The sequence below is a fragment of the Rhinopithecus roxellana genome, chromosome 9 (genome assembly GCF_007565055.1).
Source record: "Rhinopithecus roxellana isolate Shanxi Qingling chromosome 9, ASM756505v1, whole genome shotgun sequence".
NCBI classification, from domain to species: Eukaryota; Metazoa; Chordata; class Mammalia; order Primates; family Cercopithecidae; genus Rhinopithecus; species Rhinopithecus roxellana.
In genome coordinates, this window is record NC_044557.1 from 116,697,180 (window position 1) to 116,719,715 (window position 22,536).

The 22,536-nt window shown below is 41.9% G+C and overlaps 1 protein-coding gene across 1 annotated transcript in view; it reads left to right on the plus strand.

The window, feature by feature from the left end:
• RDH10 (retinol dehydrogenase 10) overlaps window positions 1–16,028 on the plus strand; it is a 30,760-nt gene extending 14,732 nt beyond the window's left edge. The window contains exons 3-6 of the mRNA XM_010363506.2: window positions 9,841–9,939; window positions 11,670–11,815; window positions 13,418–13,549; window positions 13,651–16,028. Of these exons, the coding sequence (XP_010361808.1) occupies window positions 9,841–9,939; window positions 11,670–11,815; window positions 13,418–13,549; window positions 13,651–13,774 (501 nt within the window). The 3' untranslated portion in view covers window positions 13,775–16,028. The remainder of the gene's footprint in view (window positions 1–9,840; window positions 9,940–11,669; window positions 11,816–13,417; window positions 13,550–13,650) is intronic.
• Window positions 16,029–22,536: the final 6,508 nt, after the last annotated feature.

Sequence of the window (22,536 nt, forward strand, 5' to 3'; positions counted from 1 at the left end):
AAGTCTCATGGTCATTCATACTAGGGGCTCTTGGAGTTGATTTGAACCAGACTTTACCTGATAAATGCTCCGGCTCACTCTAGAATCTTGTGCTTGGCTTGTGGTCTGAAGCAGCCACAGCAGCACAACCTAACTACTGAATCTGAGTCTGCATTTGATTCAGAGCCCAGGTGATTCCTACGCGCATATGTGTCAAAGTTTGAAGAGGAACTACTCTTCCCACTTTTTCAATATTCCATCTCCCCCCTACCCACACACACACACTATTTTTTTTTTTTCCTGAGCTAACCAGCCCTTTAGGAATCTTGTACCTAGGAAGATGTCAGACTGCGCACTCTGGGGCCCACTCTGATCTAGGTTTATTTTTTAAATTTTGATTCAGGTCCAGTGTCTGAAAGGAAGAGTCCAGGTGCCCTTTAGCTCATGCTTCCTCTTGGTTGCTCTGCCCAGGGTGGAGTTTTCACAGCTGCCCTAAGCACCGCAGCAGAAAGTCAGGGCTAGCCAGTGAAGAACTGTGTGGTGTTGCTGGATAATGGAAGGAATGGTGTCTCATGTATATTTGTTGTCCTTAAAAGGAAGTTTTCTTTTTTCAGTTCTCATAATTTAGTAATAATATTTTAGGTGGTTTAACCAGAGTTGTGATTGGTAAGTGATTGGTGTGATCTTCTATTACATTTCAATATTGTTCCTCTGTGAGGTAGCTAGAATATATCAGACTTGTTGGATCAGTATTATTGTCCTTAATTTCGTGGTGGAGTGGTGGTTTGAAGTACAGAAACTGCAAGTGATGAAGTTTTGAATCCAGATTTAAGTTGTTGGCTTTTTTTTTTTTTCGATTTTCAGCCCCAAATATATTCCAAACCTAGGAAAATGTCATTACAATATGAGAATGAAAGCTTAAGGGAAAATCATCACTGGAGTATATGGGACTTCCTTTCCTAATGTACATGTTCTTTCTAGTAAGCAGTTCTCATGTGGGTGATTTTGCCCCCAGGGGACATTGGTAACATCTGGAGACATTTTTCTTGTCAGACTGGTGGAGCTGCTCCTGGCATCTAGTGGAGCGAGGTCAGGGATGCTGCTTAAGCATCCTTCCATGCATAGGGCAATCCTATGGCTTAAAATTACCTAGCCCCAAATGTAATGGTGCTGAGATTGAGAAATGCTGTTCTAGAGCACTGGTTCTCAAACTCAGCTACAAATGGGAACTACCTGAGGGACGTTGCCTCCTGATGCCTGATTCTCCCATTGGAGATTCTGGTATAACTGGTCTGAGATGTGTCCTGAACACCAGGAAGAAAAGCTCCCTAGGTGATTCTAATGTAGCAAACCACTGATTTATAGGAAAGTTGCCATCTGCAATCTTTAAAATCCTTTAAGAGGTTCACAAATATTTATTTTTGTTTTTTAACAATGCCTATCCCAATGTAGGTACCTCATAGACCCTAATACATGTTGAATGAATTATAAGTTCTAGCAGTGCATGTTTAAAAACAGAATAAGTTTTCAACTGTAATCTCTTGAATATATTTACCCTTCATTTAGGTAAAGATTTAAATTTTTTTAAAGATTTCACAGTAAGCAAACTAGAAAGCAGGGAAGAATTTATTTACAATTAGGAATTACAGGGGTTGATGATCATGGGCACATTGAGAGCCATGCTGTTGGAACAGGGGCTAGGAAGTCTGCCACTGCAGATGGCCTGAGCAGTGGCTAAGCTCACATGCATGTGTTTATGCGTCATGGAAGTAGTTAACTGGTCGCTAGAGCAGAACCGAAGCCTTTGCCCTTTGGAAGATCTGTCTTTATTACAATTTCTAAGATGCAATTTGAGTTTGGGGCAAAGCAAAGAGATTAATGACAGCCTGTTGTTTGGCAAGCTATTTGGCTGCAATTTTGTGGGTTATTTTCATTATTCCATCAAGAGTTATTAAATAGGGGGAGGGGCCTGAGGCTTAAGGAGATCATTGAACACTCATTTGATCATCTAGGGCCCGGCAGGGGAAAGATCGGGGAAAACAGCATTTCAGAAACAGTGCTGAGCATTCATTGTTTAACACATTGAGCCTCCATGGACTCAAGTAAAACACAGAAAAAGGATGATTGTTTCGAACAAATAATTTGTAATTTTTTTAATAGATAAGAGGCATACGTTCAAGTTATGTTGAAAGGCACAGCCGTGACATCATAGAAATACTCAATGAGATTTTTGCTGATCACTCAATGCTGGCCACTGCACTAATGGAGTTGATCCCTTATTGAGTCATTTACAAGAGTCTTAGGCAAATAATACCTCAGCGTGACCTCAGTATTTGGGGTGTGTGGTAGGAGTTGGAAAAATAATTGTTGAATATAAATCGTAACATATTTGAGATGAAAAAACTTTGGAGATCTCCTCTTTTGTCTCACAAATGAGTTCAGTCAAGATCCAGAGAGGTCAAGTAACAAAAGGAAGGTTAAGTAATGGCAGTCAGGACCAAGTGGGTTTCTGGATTCCAAAGGCCAGTGTATTTTACAGACAAATTGAGTTTTAAGTCACCTTATTTCTGGTATTTCTGCATAGTGAGCTCTAAAATGTAAGGGAATGTTGATATCTGAGTTGCTGCCTTGAGGTAAATTCATCCTATCCTTTAACAGTGTGAAGACAAGTTAATGAAGCATTTATTTTTGCTGAATAATTAATGGTGTCATCATCGAGGTGTTCATTTGAAAAGCCTGGCTCTTTTATTAGCTTCTTGGTTGCAGGGCAACTGTAGGAGTATTCTTGTGCATGTGCGTTGAGTACTAACTGCTGATTCTGTTCAAATGTTACGCTAATCCCTGTGGCCTCACAATAATACATGTTTTTAAAAGGATAGATTTAACATTGGCGCAAATTTGACTATTATGACATGTTCTTTAGTCTCTCCTGTATTATCTAAAGAGTGAATGTTTTGTCTCAATGTGATAGAAATTAAGATGAACATTTTGTTAAGTCTGAGAGAGTAGTTCCAGGCTTAATATCTTGGGGCTGTGTTGCACAATTGGTCAGGAGACCTTTCTGTCTCTACAAACATACCCAAGTAGGAAAAAGAGGCTATTATGCAACAACATATGCATGTTAGAATTTCTGTTGTCAGCTGCAGCTAGAATATTTAAAGTTGGTACTGCTAGCAAATACAGATGTAGGTTTTACTTCCTAATTAAAGATATAATTTTGTAATGAAGATTGTTTTTTTCAAATAATACTTTCTACGGTCAAAGTAAAATGTCTAAAGTTTGGTCAGTATACTTAATAAATAGATACCTTTAGAGGTACTTTAACCATATTTTCCTTACGCAGGTGAGCTGGTAGTATGTCACCATTTTACATTTTTGAACACACGAATGATGTATCCTGTTAACTTTAACACAGTTCACTGTATTTTAAGCACCTTCAGGCATGATAGGATGTATGGTCCCCTTCGGAAGTGAATGCCTACTCTTTCTTGGATGTTCAAATAAAAGATAAACACTTCAAAACGATTCTTTTAAAAGATGGCTTTTTTGAATTGATCACAGGACAATGAATAAAACATTGTGAGGCTACAGGGACTAGTGGAACATTTCAGCAACATCAGCAGTTAGTACTTACCACATGCACAAGAATACTCCTACAGTTGCCCCACAAAAGTTTGTGTTTTTGAATCATTTTCCAGGAACAGTGACCGAGTTCTCAGAGAAGAGCGCCACCAGATGTCATTTTAGCCTTGTAAATAAGTGGGAGAGTGTTCCTTTGTGATTCTGATAAAGATAAGTTAACTCCGGCAGCTGCACAGGCAGAAAGGGTGGAACAGGAGAGGAAAGTTGCCCAGCCATGGGATGGGTGCCGTAAGCATTTCCGGTCAGATGTTCTTTGTTCAGTGGAGTCTTGATGGTATTCTTTTTTATTCGAAGTTTATATCATGCTAATATTTGGAAATTCTGAAAAACCTGAAGCATACGTGAGAAAACTGTACCGTGCTGGTGGTGGCGGCCTTTCTCCCAGCGTTGCGTGATTTATGGTCCTCTTTGGAAGTGAATGTCTACTCTCTTTCTTGGATTTCAAATAAGAGATAAACATTTCAAAACCATTCTTTTAAAAGATACCTTCTCTTGAATTGATCACAGGACAGTCGTGTATGTGCACAAAAATAATGAGGCCTTCTCCTATGGTGAGAAATTAACTTTGCTTTTCTCTTAGTGCTCAGGAACCTAGAATTGCTTACAAATATGGAAAACACATTCTGTTGTACTTACACCTTTAAAATGTCATCAATCTCAGAATTTCAAAAGTCAGACTTTGCCGGATACCACATTTCTTCACATTGACTTTTGTTCCACTTTAGGCTAATTTGTCCTGACACTGCAGCTGCAGGCTCTGGGCTGCACAGTCTGTCATTAAGAGTACCAGTAATGGTCTGGAGAGTCGGAGCTGTTGGAAGTTAATTTGGCGTAAACTTTACTTTAAAAGATTTCTCAAGCTATGACATGTCATGTCTATGTGCAGTTACTTACATGTCTGTTTAAGAAGTTCTTGCTTATATCACAAATGTGACCTTTACAGTTATCTTTCAACGTGCCCAGTGCTTTGAAGAGGAGCCCTGAGGAGCTAAGGAGATATTAGACTTGTTAAGCATATTTCATAGGAATGTCAGTGTCCGTTTGAATGTCCTTCCTTTTTTTTTTTTTTTTTTTTAATCACACAGCAACCCCGTCAGCTGGTAGCAGATTATGATACTGGAATCTTGTGATCAAATTAATCATGGTAATCAAAGTTCTAGCTCCACACTTAATAGACAAAGTCAGTTATTAAAAGTTTTCTCTTTTGCAGATAAGAAAATCCCTAGGCCCCTTCCAACTCTAAATTCTGTAGACTTCTTGGTTCACATATTGGTTACTGACTTTGAGACCCCCCCCCAGATCAAGAGTCAACCATATTTTCCTGCGGAAGAACTTGATGTCTTCTTCTGTTTTTTAGACAGGCAAGAGGACACTGCAATAGAGTGCAATTCTCTGATTTACAGTTAGCATCTAGCAAACCTTGCCAACCAGCATGGGTACCAGCTCACTCTGGAGACTGATCACATGTACTGCATTTGGAGACCCCTTTAGATGATAACTCCTGATCTATCCATCCTTATAGTTGGTATAACTCAGCAGTTCTATTGGTCAGCAGATTATCTGTGCTGCCCTCTCAGATCCGCCCATGCCTCACAGGCATTAATTTATACTGAAGCCGTTTGGCTGTGTGTTTCAGATTTGCCCTTTATGTTCTTCTGACGACTCTTTGAGACAAAGTTAAAGATTATGAACCTTAGCTTGAACTGACTGGTGTCATGGCAACTAGCACTTCACCTTTTGCTGGTCTCTACCTCATACATGCTACAATATTTGTGCACATTAATAATTCATCGCAAAGTGCCAGATTTCTTTGTGCTGTCAAGCAGTGTCAAGGACAGAATATGCTGTGCTATCTCAAATGTCATCTACCAGACTGTTGAGGGCAAGAGTAATTAGAAAAGAAAACTAGTCAGGTTACTTGGGAAAATTCCTGAAAATGTGATGCTTTCTAGTCACCCAACTATAGCATTTTTCTTGCAAAGTATGGAATAGAATTCATGTTGATCAAAGTTTGTTTAATAATGCGCCCCAGACATAAGGCAGGAGTTTGGAGTAATTGCTCGCCTCTATTCAGGCAGCAAAGGAAATGATTAACAGCCTTCGTGCTCAGTCACGTGTACTGGGCTCCAGCGGGAACCTGAGCACAGGCTTAAACCCGAGTGGTCCTCATGTGGGTGCTCCTACCCCAAGCCTGCCTTTGCCCGACACAGAGCAGAGCTGAGTAAATGTTTGACACCAGCCTTAGAAACAAGCTGTCTGGGATCTCAGGCTGATTAGCGGCCCTAGATAGCTTTCTTCACCTCTCAGTTCCCTCCGCGCAGCTCTTTGGTGGTTGTTGACGGTGTGAGTGGTTATTATAGTAATTGCAGTGTTGCCTATAATTAATGAGCCTTTCAAATAAAGAATATGGATCTTTGTCTTAAAATGTAGAAAATACAAAAATACATTGGATTTAATTTATACAGAAGGCCAAATTTGTCCTTGATTAGGCAAAGAAATCACGTTTTAAACTGAACATTGACCCACCTGTGCTTTACAAAGCAAAACAATCTCCCTCTCAAAAGAAAGCTTCATATTACAACAAGCCAATCTGTGTCATACTTTACTCTTTAAAATTGGAATGTATTTCCCCAAATGTTTATAGCCCACAATTGGGAAAGATTTTTTTCACATAGCCATATCTGGATTGTTTGGTTTCTCTTTCTCTCCCTTCTTCTCTCTTCCCGCCTCCTCTCTCTCTCTCTCCTTCTCTCTCTCTCTCTCTCTCTCTCTCTCTCTCTCTCTCTCTCTCTCTCTCTCTCTCTCTCTCCCCCTCGCCCTTTTTTGTTTCCTTTTCCTTTAAACCAGTAGCTTAACTCTTCTTCAAACAATTTGGGGGTGGGGGGAGGGTCCCACAGGGGGAAATGTGTCCCCAAATCACATTTTTTAGAATATGCAGCCATAGTACCCTCCTTATGGAGAAACTGGAACTATTTTATATAACTTAATACCACCAGATTCATTTCAGGGCAAGAAGGGGAGGGGACATTAATCAGTTTCAGAACCTTGCAACAAATTACACTTAAAGAACAGTTAGGAACTTGTTAATCTTCTGTCACCTACCTTGATGTGGTGCTGGGGATCTGGATTAGTCATTTAACACCTGCAGGCAAGACCAGAGCACGTGAATACAGGGAAGTCATTAGAGCCAACCTGCTATGATGTCTGAGTTTCTAGTCAGACCCAGCCGCTGGCTCGAGTTAGAATGGACATGTGAGTGAGTGATTCAGATTTGTCAGGTAACCAAGTACATGCCCGACTAACTTTTTGTATTTTTTGTAGAGTCAGGATTTCACAGTGTTTCCTAGGGTGGTCTTGAACTCCTGGGCTCAAGTGAACCTCCTGCCTTAGCCTCCTGCAAAGCTTGGGGATTACAAGTGTGAGCCACTGTGCCCAGCTGTTTTCTAGTTTAGATTGGAATACATAAACTCCATTGTGATGTTACTTTTTTCCAATTCTGTGATATAATACCCATGTATAAATTATAGAGCCTAAAGTTGAACCCATAATAACCTGAAGTACCAGTTTTTGACTTTTTTTGCTAACAGATCAAAATAATAATTACGGTCATAATTACTCTTTCTGTTTTTACTACTACAAAGAAATACAATCAAGCTGAAACATGTGTCTCTCTTCCTCAGCACTGTGCTTGGGCAATGCAGTAATAAGGAGTGGGTTCACTTGCTGTATTAGTCTGTTCTCATACTGCCATACAGAAATACGTGAGACTGGGTAATTTACAAAGAAAAGAAGTCTAATTGGCTCATGGTTCTGCAGTCTGTACAGGAAGCATAGAGGCTTCTGCTCCATTTCTGGGGAAGCCTCAGGGAGCTTTCAATCATCGTAGAAGGCAAAGGGGGTACAGCAGTAAACACTGCGGAAGCAGGAGGAAGTGAGGGGGTGTGTGGGGGTGGGGGCTGCACACATTTTTAACAACCCGATCTCGCAAGAACTCACTCATTATCACTAGAGCAGCACCAGGAAATGGTCCTGAACCATACATGAAAGATCACTCCCATGGTCCACTTACCTCCCACCAGGCCATACCTCTGACATTGGGGATTATAGTTGACATGAGATTTGGGTAGGGGCACAGATCCAAACCGTATCACTAGCTCTCCTCCACAGTGCCTGTCTCTGTGTAGTAAAGTAATTTTCCCTTAATATTTGGAAGATTGATCTGGGTCTTCCAGCTTAGTCTGGAACAGTCAGACAAATAAGTATAAGACAATCAAAATCAAAACACTATAAAACATATAATCGTATTAAGGTGAATGGTACTGACTATACGTCTTACAGAAATATAGACAAAGTCAGGCTGACCTAGAATAATACTAGATAAAGGTTTAACACCCTAACTACCTTCAGTAAAGAATTATTAGGAGACTCCAGTGACATAAAGCACTTTGAAAAGTATGAGAGACTATATAAATATGTGATGAATATTACACTTTGATTTACATAGGAAGGGTCTGGGATAGATTATCAGAAGAGTTCCTGGGTCAAATGACACAGGTGAGAATAAGCATTTCATGGGTACTGATGAGGAAACTCAGACGGTGTGAGTTGGGACTGGGGTGCTGCATGATGACTGGGGAAGACCTTGGGATACTTCACAAAAATTCATGTGGCATCTGTATGAATAATTGATGGGAGCATAGAAAAACATCAGAATTAATGGAATTGCTGTTTTCAATGTTTACACACAAAAATTATAACAAATTAGATAGGGTCAAGGGCAGTGGCTCATGCCTGTAATCCCAGCACTTTAGGAGGCCGAGATGGGAGGATCACTTGAGCCCAGGAGTTCAAGACTGGCCTGGGCAACATAGTGAGATCCCTTCTCTACAAAAAATTAAAAATTAGCTGGGCATGGTGACGTGCATCTGTAGTCCCAGCTACTCGGGAGGCTGAGGCAGAAGGATCACTTGAGCCCAGGAGTTCGAGGCTATGATTATGCCATTGCACTCCAACCTGGGCAACACTGCAAAACCCTGTCCCCCACCCCACGCCCACCCCCCCCCAAAAACAACCCACAAACCCAAATTAGGTTTCATGCAAAAACTCAGTGATACCTTAGCCAGTAAATCCTCTGAGAAGGGAATGCGGCTCTTCCTTAAGTCTGCTCTGTAGTGTTTGGTTGTGTGGGTTTTTTTAACTTCATAAATCATGGGAAGCTGTGCTGGCAATAGGAGATAACTCAGCAGTAGACAGATTGCTCTTCACTGCTTTCTTTTAAGAAGCAGGTTATAAAACTGTTGGGAGCCTGGTAGAGTAGTTAATAGATCATTGTAAGCAATTTGAAGTAATTTTTTTTTTTTTTTTTTTTTTGTCTGATACAGCCTTGCATTTTGAAGACAAGCGAGCTAGAGAGAAAAGAGTTTAGTGAGTAAGAAATCAGCGCCGCCTCTGATTTTGTGCCACCTCTGGCACAAGTTCCAGGGCCTCTGGGTCCCCCACCCTGGAATGTGTGCCACACTCTGCCTCACTGTGTGGCCAGTCACCTGCATCTGTGGCAGAGTCCTTGCAATGAAACCCACATTGGAATGTGACTGTTCAGAATGATACATGTTCTTGTCAGTGTACAGTTGGCATTATAATATGTTTTTCACAAAAATAGTTCTATAATTTACCCTGTTTTTTACATCCTAAAATACTTTGTCTCCTGCTAGTTCACTTTGGTGGTAAGCCTTGGTATTCCAGAGCACACTGCTGGAGTATCTCTTCATTGATGGGTCTATTACTATGTAGACATCACCATAAGGCACACATTAATACAAGGCAATGTTTGTAGTAGGCTGTGGTCCCTCCCAAACCATGAGATAGCTGCATTGAAGTGTCATGAGCAGAAACAAATCTCTGGCTTGGGCAGATAACTGTCACTTGAAAGGTGATTAAGAACCTTCTGCCAATGGCTCTCTTTTCATCTCTAGACACTGTCCACAAAAGCTCTTACATTACAGTCTTGTTGGTCATGACTTATAATAGGCCTGCCATGCCGATGATACAGTGCTAAGCTAACCAGACAATTAAAAGATCTTTTTGATAAACGTAAAATATTTTTAAAGGAATTGGGAAATGTAACATCATGTGAATAAAAATTTGTTTTGTGATCTTGGATTGGGTTTTAGATGAAATTCATGATGTCAGTTCTAAAACTTGAATCTAACTTTGTTTCAGACCACTAAGGCTTTTCTTCCTACGATGCTGGAGATTAATCATGGTCATATTGTGACAGTTGCAAGTTCCTTGGGATTGTTCAGTACTGCCGGAGTTGAGGTTTGTCAGATATATAGCATTTCTTTCATTCAATCTGTTTATCCTGTGATAAGTACATCAGAACCTCCAGGAGAGCACCTGCTGCCCCTCCATTCATGAAAGCTGCACAAAGGCACTCTGCATGTATGCTGCGTGTAGGATGTTCCACAGGAACCCAGGGCCAGCCACCGGAAGGGAATTCTAAGTCAGGTGTGGTGGCGCACACCTGTAGTCCTAGCTACTTGGGATGCTGAGGTGGGAGAATCGCTTGAGCCCAGGTGTTCAAGACTGCAGTGAGCTATGATGGCACCACTGCACTTCAGCCTGGGAGACAGAGCAAGACCCTGTCTCTAAAACAAAATGAAAAAAGGGAATGGACTTCTGCCTCTTCTGCCATAAAATCTCTTACACTAGTTTAACAAAGCAGCAGCAACAAGAAAAGTATATGGGCCAGCCCTCAGTGTGCCCATTTTTATTAGCAGCTTCGCTTGACGATGGCAGGAGGCACAGGGCCAAGAATAGAACCATGGAAGGCTGCGGGGAACAGAAGAATGAGGCCAGAGGTTCACATTCGGTTGTGGTCACCTTGCCAAAACTGAGCTATCTTGTATTAATTAGCCCATCAGATGAGGTGGTCAGGTATCCTGCATTGTAAGTTTGTAGAATTGTAGAACTGGATTTCATCAAACCCTGTTCTTCACGATATTCAGATGATAAAGCATGAATATGTATATTGTTCTATCCTGTTTGTCCTCTGCATGCTTGTAAAACTGAAAACATCACTCCATGCAAATATGCAAAAGGACACATTATTTAAATAGCACCCATATCAAGGGATTCCATTTCTGAAGTTGGGCCATGGACAATAACTTTTTTCCTATATTGTGTGCCCTTAGGTTAAGTTCTAGTTTAAGATTACAAGGCATGGTTATCATTTTCATTTTAACTTCACCATACAAAGAAAGTCAAATCGTAACAATTTATAGGCTAAGCTAGATTTGCCTTTATTCTTCTTGCATTAATTTAAACAAACTGGTTTTTCTTCCTCCTTTACTGAACAAGAGACCATTTGTAAATTTTCCAGACACTTCAAAGTGAACCTCTCTCCATTTAACTTTAGCTTTGTTAGCTTGTTAGCTTTCATAGAATCCTTTATGGTAACTTCCCCAAAGTAATATGATACTTAGTTGATGTGACAAAAAGCATTCATCTGTTTCTGCTGTTGCTTTGAAAATATTATTTCTGCACTGAACCACATCAGGTATCTGTCTTTGTTTTGTTTTGTTTTTTCTTTTTTTTTTTTTTTTTGAGATGGAGTCTCACTCTTATCGCGCAGGCTGGAGTACAGTGGCATGATCTCGGCTAATTACAACCTCCACCTCCCAGGTTCAAGCAATTCTCCTGCCTCAGCCTCCTGAGTAGCTGGGACTACAGGCACATGGCCACCATGCCCAGCTAATTTTTGTATTTTTAGTAGAGGCGGGGTTTCACCATTTTGGCCAGGCTGGTCTCGAACTCCTGACCTCAAATGATCCAGCCACCTTGGCCTCCCAAAGTGCTGGGATTACAGGCGTGAGCCACCGCACCCAGTCAGGTATCTGTTTTTTAAAATGATTTCCTTTTCTTTGTGTAGTCACCTGTAACCCTATGTATTAGACATCCAACCATAGTAATAGGACCAGGGAGGCTTCAGTTTGGTTGGGGATGGGGCATATGCTTAGTATTTCTGCTTTCTCCCCTCTTTAACTCAGGATTACTGTGCCAGTAAATTTGGAGTTGTGGGTTTTCATGAATCCCTGAGCCATGAACTAAAGGCTGCTGAAAAGGATGGAATTAAAACAACTTTGGTTTGCCCTTATCTTGTAGACACTGGCATGTTCCGAGGCTGCCGAATCAGGTCAGTGAGAACCCATATTATTACTGATAAAAAGAATAATATTGGGAGAATATGTGGAATTGGACTTTCAAACATAGCCTTGTATTTTAACTATCATTTGACAATCTGTGGCTTTCATTGGTCAAGTTTCAGTTTGTAAAATTGGTGTATAAGATTGGCAAGGGAGAGACTGGTGCCACACTGATACTAATTTGCAGAAATTAATCCAGAATCATCAGATAGGAAATGGCTTCTCTGTAAAGAGAAAACATAGATATCCAGTCTTTTCCTTAGAAGCTCATCTTTTGGAGTTACTTTGTTTCTTTAATACTGGTATTGGTAAATAGGGATTCCAGAAGAAAATTCCTTCATGTGACTTGGGTCTGGATGTGAAACAATGTCACTGTCACAGAGATTAACGTGCCTTTCTTCTGAAAAGACCATTGAATATTACACTCCAGATTTGGAAACGTCCTTTTTGCAGCAAGCGTATGTAACTAGATTCACTCTGGCAGAATGAGAAGAACCATTTAGATGTACTGAAAAATGAAATAAAATACCCACACACATAGAAAGGAGGCATGTGGGAATATAAATGTCAAGTTACATCTGACTTGAGCTCAGCAGAATAAACAAAACCGTGAATCATTAAGAGGATGCTTGTGAAGACATGCTTACTTTGAAATCTTTGCTTGGGTGAATTTGAAAGGCAAAGGAAGATAACCAAACCAGTTCCCTGTTGGTTGGGGGCCATTCTTAACGTGTACTGAACTGAACAAGCAGCAAAATAGGTGGAAGGTGATTTGAATCACTCCAAAGTCAGGGTGACTCCAAGTCTGAACTGGAAAATGGACTCCAGCTCTGCCTCTTATCCCACACACGTGTGTGTTTGTGTGAACATGTGTGTGTGTGTTGGTGGTTTGTTATGTTTTGTTTTGTTTTCCTCTTATGTACTTGGGAAGCAGTTGCTGAGGGTCTTGCAGAGCTCTGTTTCCTCCAGTGTAGCATAGCAGCAGGTGCAGGGGTCCAAAACTATGGTGGCAAAACGAAGAATGAAAGGAATAAATTGCACACCATCATTCCAACATGTAACCTAGTGAATTAAACTGAAGGGAGGATGTCTATATGCCCTTCATTTCAGGGGCCCCTAGAGAATATACCTTAGCTTTCCCTCTTCCAGCATCCTGGAAAGTAGATACCTGGCCTTCCTTTCACTTTGAAAGCTTATGCCCTCATTTTGACTACCCCTAATACTAAAAGCTTGGCATCTTGCTTGGGATTAGTGTTTGCTATGCCAAACACCCTCTCCTCTTTCTATTGAAAGCAAAACATAGGAAAATAATTTGAAATACATTTTAAGGCATCTTAAAAGCATGACTTTTTCATCTTATGGAAAAGCAGACCAATTTTACTTTTTTTCCCCCAACTTGTTTTCTAGACTGTGCCAATAAAATGTGTTCATAGTAGGAAAATTTGGAAAATACAGAAAAGCACTATGAAGAAAACAAAATGTACCCAAAATCCCATCACTCAGATAACGTCACTGTTAATGTTTTGATACGTATTTCCAGTCTTTTCTATTGTGTTAATTCTTCATTTTGTTTTTGAATAAATAACTTTCAGGAAAGAAATTGAGCCTTTTCTGCCACCTCTGAAGCCTGATTACTGTGTGAAGCAGGCCATGAAGGCCATCCTCACTGACCAGCCCATGATCTGCACCCCTCGCCTCATGTACATCGTGACATTCATGAAGAGGTAACTGGGAGGGTTCCCTCACTGACCGGGTCTCTCCATGCCTGCCCAATGTCTTAGTTGAAACTTCAAGTTTGCTAACAGCTGTGACTTTCCTTTTTCAGTATCCTCCCATTTGAAGCAGTTGTGTGCATGTATCGGTTCCTAGGAGCGGACAAGTGTATGTACCCCTTTATTGCTCAAAGAAAACAAGCCACAAACAATAATGAAGCAAAAAATGGAATCTAAGAATCTTTTTGTATGGAATATTACTTCTATCAGAAGATGATCCAGATGTTTCAGTCCAATGCACATCAGCATCGCTGACATTTTATGGATTCTAAACTTGTGTTGTTTCTTTTTTTAATCAACTTTTTAAAAAAATAAAGTGTAAATTAACCGACTAGAGTACTTGGAAAATGTGATCAGTAAAAGTGAACTTAGGTTGTTGCCAACAGCGTCCTTTTAGGCAGAACCCAAAAACCAGTCAAATCTTTAGAGAAGCACTGTGTGACATCTTCAGGTTACCATTATTTTTTTAATGAGCAGGAAGTCTAGAAATGATAACTAGACTGTATATTTCATGTGTGTGATTTTTCAGAATTCCTATAGAGTTTACTCATTCTTGTTATTAAACTCCAGCCAGTTGACATCTTTGCAATTTCAAGGACTGATAGTGCTATATTTTCTCATGTTTTCTAAGTTTCCGTTTTGCAAGGCCTAGGTGGCTTTTTCATGGTGTTTGTACGTTTAGCTCTTTTGAAAAGGAATTTTGAAATCTGCATCAACTGAAGTAAATGATGTCTGAGTATTACAGTAAAGGTGACCAAGTCTCTTTCGTAAAGTCACAATGACTAAAGTATTAGCTGAAATTTTTTTTTTTTTTTTTGAGACAGAGTCTCACTCTGTACGAGGCTGGAGTGCAGTAGCACAATCTTGGCTCACTGCAGTCTCTGCCTCGCGGGTTCAAGTGATTCTCCTGCCTCAGCCTCCCGAGTAGCTGGGACTACAGGCACGCGCCACCACGCCCAGCTAATTTTTATATTTTTAGTAGAGATGGGGTTTCACCATGTTGGTCACAATTGTCTCCATCTCTTGACATCGTGATCCGCCCGCCTCATCCTCCCAAAGTGCTGGGATTACAGGCATGAGCCACTGCACCCAGCCTTGAATTTTTAATTTTATCTCTGAAATACTTCATTAAGTGTCTGGAGACCTAATTATCCTAAAAGATCATCCATTTTCTACCTATGAATTTTGCTGCATACAGAAAGTGCCCTTTCCTCAGGAAGTTGCTGTGTTTCGTTTCTTTGGATGGACTCTTACCTAGAATACATAGCAGCTCTGCAAAGAAACAGTTTTTAAAAATGGGAACTTCTACATTGAAAAGTCCCCATTTTTGTGCCAACTATGATGAGTGAGAGGGAGAAATCTTATTCTATGGCATATGTATGGAAAGATGTAAAGATTCTTTTGAAAGTTTTATTCACGTTGTAGAACAGCAAATGACATTTTTACAGTATTTTTTTGTAAAGCAAACTATTTTGTGCCTTGAATTTGGTATATGTGTATTAGTGAAACATTGTAAAAGTGAACTTCTACCTCTGTATCTAAATGTGTACCATCCACTTGTAAATTACTATAAACTATTATGTGATTGCTTTTTTTTTTTTTTTTAGAATGTCTTCTTTAAATAGTGGCCAATGTTTAAGGCTATTAAAATAAGCCAACTTTTACTAATTGGGGAGTTTTATAAATGACTGATTAAATTTAAAGAATTAACTTACATGCAACTGTGTGATTATTAGTTATCAGCAGTGTTGTAAGGAAAATTATTGTGTTCTTTTTTAATGATCATTATCCCACTTTAGGTAAAGAAAAATGTTGGAATGGAATAGTGTTGGGAAACAGACATTAACAACCTAGGGTGCCTGCACTCAAATAGCCAATGTTACTGTCCCTAGATTAGATACTTGATTAAGGGCTTGTTCGTACCAAAAGTGGGGAAACAATCCATGACCTGTGTTTTAGTTTGGCTGCACCACAGATCAAATCTGCACTGTGTCTACATAGGAAAGGTCCTGCTGTGTGCTAATGTTCCCAGTGCAGGACTTGAGGAAGAGCTCTGTTATATGTTTCCATTTCTCTTTATAAAAGATAACCAAATCTTGTGGCCTTTATAACAATGGAGGCACTGGCTGCCTCTTAATTTTCAATCATGGACCTAAATAAGTACTCTAGTAGTCTCAGCAGTGCCAGGTGGGGACAGATATACTCAGAGGTTATCCAGGTCTGCCTCCCAGCGAGCCTGGAGTACAACAGACCCTCCTAGAGAAATCTGTTGTAATTTAACAACCCACTTATCCACCTTAAAACTGAGGAAAGTCTTCTTTACATCTAATTTTATTCTTGTGTGTTTTAACTTAAACCTTTGTCTATTTTTGTTTATTATTGCCCTTATAAAGGTGTCTATCTCCAAGTTCAATAAACCTAATTCATTTAACTTTTTTGTAGAAGTCTTACATTCCCATGTCCCAGCCCAGTTCAGTCACTTCTGTGGCACTTCCTTGAATGTTGTCCAAATTCTCCCTCCCATCTTTAGCTGTGGAGTTTGGAAAGGGATACAGTTAATGCAGGTTTAGAACTATGGAATTCCTGCAAGTTGCATTTCTTCATCCCAATATCATGTTCTTACTAATGCTATGTTGCTGATTGTGTGTGTGATTATTTCTAAACATGAAATCTCTTCTAGACAAGTCTGCCTGTTTGTGTTGATCACTTATGTAATTGCCAAGGTTGCTTTTCTGGCTGGTTATTTATCTACACCTACCCCCACCCCTTAACATGAATGCTGACTCTGAATATATTCTCTTTTTTGTCATCTGGCCCATTCATGTGGGGGTTCAGGGCCACTGGACTCAAGGCTGATCCCCTAAGGAGCACCACCCCCAGCTCATACTGGCACTCTCCCTTTCTCTAACCTTTCAACCAATTTAATGATAATTACATTGAGTGGGACCCAGGACTCCAAAGTTTTGAAGCCAGCAAAGATAAATTCCAACTATTGTTTCCCCCTTGATCTACCAGGTCTGCTGCTCTGTCACAAAAGATTAGCCTGACAGGATTGAGCTACGTAAAGCCAGGCTGGGTTTGTATGTGTGTGTGTGGGTGGGTGGGTGGGTGTGGTGCATGTATGTGTTTGGTATCCTGTTTCCTTAGAAGGCTATAGCTTTCAAATTTTCTCAAAATGTTTTCCAACTGGCAGAAACAATTCTAAATTGACGTTGACCTGACTCTTGGAAATCTGCTTTTGCCTCCAACAAAGTATAAAATCAGTAGGGGTTGGGGGAACAGGGTCATTCTTTCTATGCCAAATGTATTGCCTGTGCCTGAATCAGAAGAGTAGGGAAAGCAAGGATGTAATGGTTCCGAAGTGGTGAGATGTGGGCCCTGGGTTTGCATAGTCAGCATTTGCACACCAGGCATCTGCTAGGCCGAAGCGCCCATCCCAGGGACTCAAGAAGCCTGCAGGTAACTCACAAGTATACATGTATGTATCTGTGTGCACATGCCACAGATGAAGCCCCAGAGTATGATGACATCTCATCTCAGTACAGAGGGAAAGGTGGCCTGGAAGGTTGGTGATGCAGTAGATGAATTTGGTAATGGGAGTTTGAGGATTCCAGGGAACAGATTCTCCGGAAAGGCCTAAAGATAAAAAAAGTTAGATTATACTCATGACTGAAGCATAGAACATGGGAAGAGAATGACATGCATTCCCTAAGGAGATCCTATCTTGAGAATGGCCTTCCTTCCAGGCTGAGGAATGGACCCTTCATTTGATACGGAAGAGAGAAGCCCTAGAAAGTTTTTTTTAGCAGGAAAGTAACAGTAGCAGAGCTGTGAGTTAATAGGATCAATGAAGCCGCTGTGAAGAATTTCAAGGCACAAGAAGCAGGGAGCAGTGAGGAGGGCAGCTATTGCAGTAGTCCACGGGGAGGTGGTAGGAATGGGCCCACAAGACAGGGGGACAGGGAATGGAGGGAGAAACCCAGGCTGAGCAACTCTTCCCACAGGAGGTTGAACTTGCAAGCCCAGGTGACTGAAGATAGCTTATCACTCGAGATGAGCCAAGTGGTTTTAAATGGGAAGAACAGAATTCACCAACAGTGAATCTGATTCAGAAATGTTGCATTTGAGATGTTGGTTGACAATAGCTGGTGGACAGGCAGATATTAACTCTGGTCCTCAGGAAACAGGTTGGTACTGGGATCCAGAAGTCATCTACATAGAAGCTGTGAAGTGAACAAACCTGGGAGGGGGAAAGCACAGAATGAGTGGAGATACAAGGACCCAGCTTGGGGAGTGTCGGGGAGCAGCAGCAGAAGGTGTAAAAGGTGACGGAGTAAAGTTAAGAAGGGAACTTCCTCCTCCCAAGGAGAAACCAAACTAGAAACAATTATCTTCTCTGCTTGGACCTAATCCCCAGGCTGAGTCACACTTGAGAAACCTCAGTCTGGCCCAAGAAAAAGAGTCTGTGTGGCCAGCCCTGGGGCAGAGGTCCAAAAGGTGAAGGGCAGTGTTAACAGATAGCACATGGAGGCTTCGACCGTGCACTCAGGTTTCTAGTAACTGCATCCATTGTTAAAAGAACCAAAGGAAAATTTCTTCCTAAGTGAACCCTGGAAACTGTTGTTCTTTGGCGATTTTCTTTGCTTGGCCTCAGAAGCATGACTCGCTTAAATGCGCAGGCAATGTTTCATCAGAACCCTGGGGAAAAACAAAATGCACTTCCAGTATCACCAGATGGATACATGTTAGTGCAAATGAACTATTTTTATATGCCAAAAAGATGAGACAGGACTAGCTTCTATCAGGGTGCTGAAAAAGACGGGTTCCTATCTGGTCCTTGAAGCACTAAACTCACGGCGGGCCAAGAACCTTTCAGGCAGGTCCTGGATCAAGGTGAACATGCAGTGACTCCCAGCTTTCCCAGGAAATGTCACGGCAGAGCAGTGTGGAACCACAGTCTTGCTACTGTTTATTATGACGCTTTCTGGGGATTGCAGTTCCTACATTACAATAGCTATACCAAAGAATTTACACATTTCACAACTCATCTATTATTTGGGGGAAAGCATTGACAACACACAGCCACACAGGCGAGAGAATCCTGCTCATTGAGTAATTATTTCTCATTTAACTTGCTCCGTTGCTGTAGAGAACTTACACAATGTCTTTCAGGAGCTCCTCACAGGCTTTTGAGCTGTGACTGTTGAAACCTTTCTTACCACTAGCAAAATGCGAGAGAATAGATTAGCAAGAAAAACAAAGCATCTTCAGCCCAGATTCTAAGTTTGAGGTTTTCCTGTCAAGGTGATTGAAACCATGCTGCAGGGAGAAATGTGTGTGCATAGCAGCTATGAAGACTGCCCCTCTCCTTGTCCATATCTCATGGGTGGTCCACCTGAATGCCACTCAGCAGGCATCCCCTCCCCCTAGGGAGGAACCCGAGCCTGGCTTCTCCACCCCAGCCCTCTGCTAGCAGGTGGCCATCTCCTGGCCAGCCCAGCTCATCGAGGGCCTGAGTGGTCCAGGAGGCTAATGAGCAGATGGGAGTCCTGCCTGGACACAGGCATACTTAAGTATGTTGACAGCATAGTATCCGGCAACCACAGAGTTCCTGCTTAAGAGCTCAGTGTTGTGGATTGGATCATGTCCCTTCAAAAGATATGTTGAAATCCTAACCCCTAGTCCCTGCAAATGTGTCCTTATTTGGAAACAGGGTATTTGCAGATGTAATCAAGATGAGATCATTTTGACTAGGCTCAGTGGCTCATGCCTGTAATCCCAGCACTTTGGGAGGCTGAGGTGGGAGGATCACTTGAGTCCAAGAGTTCGAGACCAGCCTGGATGACATAGTGAGACCCCATGTCTACAACAAATGCGAAAATCAGCTGGGTGTGGTGGTGCACACCTGTAGTCCGAAGAATCGCTTAAGCCCAGGAGTTTGAGGTTGCAGTGAGCCGTGATCATGCCACTGCACTCCAGCATGGGAGACAGAGGGAGTCCCTGTCTCAACAATGAAAAAAATGAGGTCATTTTTGATTAGAATAAGACATAAATCCCATCACTGGTGTGTTCTTATACAAAGAGACACAGACACACACACACAGAGAACGTGCCATGTAACAATAGGCAGAGATCGGACTGATGTAGCTGCAAGCCATGGAATGCCAAGGAGTTGTATCAAGGACCAGCAGCTAGAAAAGAGGCATGCAGCAGACCCTTCCTCAGTGCCTCCACAAAGGAACCAACCCTGCTGACACCTTGATTTCAGACACATAGCCTATAGAACTGTGAGAGCATAGATTTCTGTTATTTTAGGTATCACCCAGTTTGTGACGGTTTGGTACAGCAGCCCTAGCAAATGAATACACTCAAGGTCTGTTGTCAAACAGACTGAGTGCAAGTCCAGCTCTGCATCTCCCTAGCCATGGATCCCAGGTCTTTGTCTTAACCCTCATAAGTCTCAGTCTCCTCATGGGTACACTGGGAATAACAGCAGTACCTATATCAAGAGCATCGTGAGGAATGTGGGAGGACACAGGTAAAGCACTTAGGACTGTGCCTACTACACCTTGGAGGTGTGCAATAGGTTGCATTAGGTTGAATCATATGAAGTTGCTGTGACTGAACTCTTTTGACCTACAAAAAAGGCACTTTTATCTCGTTCAACTAACAGTGATAATGGGGGATAGATAGTGACAGTACTTAGATCAGAGTCTCTATTTATAGTACTGTTTTGTGTTTCCAACAATTCTCACTTCCTGACACCCACTGGATGTCCTACAGTTCAGTCCAATTCTGACACTCCCCAGAGTTAGTGCAGGTCCCACAGGTTAAGGTCTTGATCCCACAAGACTGCCTCCACTTCAGACACCAGCCAGAGAATCGCAAATGGGGTCCCCAGGCTACCCATGCTTCTGCCCAGCTGACTACAAATTCAGGGGTTCCCAAGACCTCTGCTCAGGTTTGATAATTCACTAGAATGATCCAGAACTCAGGAAAACACTATGCAGTCCTTAATTACAGTTTATTAGAAAGGGTGGCACAGGCACAGCCAGATGGAAGTGATGCACAGAGCAAGCCATGTGGGAAGGGTGCAGGCTTCCCATGCCTTCCCCAGGAGCCACCCTCCGGGCACCTCCATGTGTTCACCAACCCCAAAGTTCTCCAAACCTCCTCGGTAAAGAGTTTTTACTGAAGTTTTATTATGTAGACATGATTGATCAAACCATTGGCCACTGGTGAATCAATTCAGTCTCTACCCCTCTTTTCTCCCCAGAAGTGACGGGATTTGAAACTTCAACTCCTCCCTTGAAACTCTTAGGGGCCCACCCTGCACACCTCATTAGCTTAGACTCAGGTAGGATGGAAAGAGGCTGGTTATGAATAACAAAAGACACTCGTGTCACTATGGAAATTCCAAGGGTTTTAGGAGCTCTGTGCCAGAAACTAGGGACAAAGACCAAATACAGTCTTCACTCTACTGCAAGTACCTAGCGTGTTGCAATTAGTTATTGGTACATCTGAAGACAAGTGTCCTGTTCTATCGATCTTGGTAGTCTTAGTTCCAACACCTCACATAGACCCAAGCACACAGTAGATGCTCAATAAATGTTGATCTTCATGGCTCTTTGTGCTCTTCAAATACTTGGTGGTCTGTGAAATAGGAATACCCAAGAAAACGGCTTTCCCAAGTCTGTGCACTAAAGAATTTTTTTTCCTGCCCTGTTACTTCTAAACAAGCTATGAGGACATAGGAATTCACTACTTACATGCTCTTTGAGACTTTGCTTTGAGCAACCTCACCTGTATGCCAGAGGTTACCGAAAGCCAGAAAAGTCTGTAAGGCAACCGCACAGATGCTCCTTCTACCAAAATTAAACAAGCCCTCAGAATATCTGGCCAGTCTTGGAAAGTTCAGAGAGTAAAACAAGTTAGCCAGGTTCTGAATAGGACAAACATTGAGGCAGATGCAAACAGAGAGAACTTCCATCTGACCCCTATAAACACCATTTTCTTCTGGCTTGCAGTGACATTGGAAAGCTTATCCTTTCGGGGGGAAGAAAAAAAAGAATAAATAGTGGTCTGTATTCTCCAGAAGCCACCTTTATTTTCTGCCCTTTTCTCTGACTTTGGCGATGGCTTGGCATTGTCAGATTTCCTCAGACTCACTGCAGTACGCTGAGGGGGTCTTTGAAACACCCCCAGAAGTGGACCTGAGATGCTTTTCTCACCACCACTCTGGGAGCCCAATCCACTGCCCTGCACGCTCCTGAAGCGGAGGCCCTTGAGGACTGAGAGCCGGGAAATGCAGAATCTGGCCAGGGAGTGAAGAAATGAATAGGCTGTCAGGGAAGGAAGTAGATGGAGCAAAAGCTGCAGCCCCGGGGGAGATTCCCTAACCACAGTTCCTCCAGCTGCTCCAACTTCCTGCTTCACCGCCGCCTGGAGTCTGTCCCTGAAGACCTCCCCACAGCCAGCTGAAAGCCCAGGAACCATTTCTCCTTACCTGCTACAGAGGCCATAGGGAACTGAGCACATTCTGGAGAAGAGGGATCTGCCAGATTTCCCTCTCTGGGACTGGGCTTTTGGGAATGAGTTTCACTTGTACCTCAGGGTTTTAGCTCAGTGAGCCACGCATAAGAAATTTGTGCAATGTGGGTGCTTCTGGCTTATTCTTCATGAGGAAGTGTCAGTTTGAAATGATTTATCTTAGAAGGGAAGAAGTATTTTATGTATGAGAAAAAGAATTTAAGTAACTTCAGAGATCAGTTAAATGTCAGCTTAAAAGGAAAAGGAGAGGTTCTGGTGGACTAGAGAGAAAAATGCACAAAATTGCAGGGTTCACCGGGTCAGTTTGCTTTGCTTTCCCTGGCAGTGGAGGCTTGCAGACTGAAGTTGATTTCTTTATCAGCCTTGGGGTTTCTAGTGTTTTTTCATTG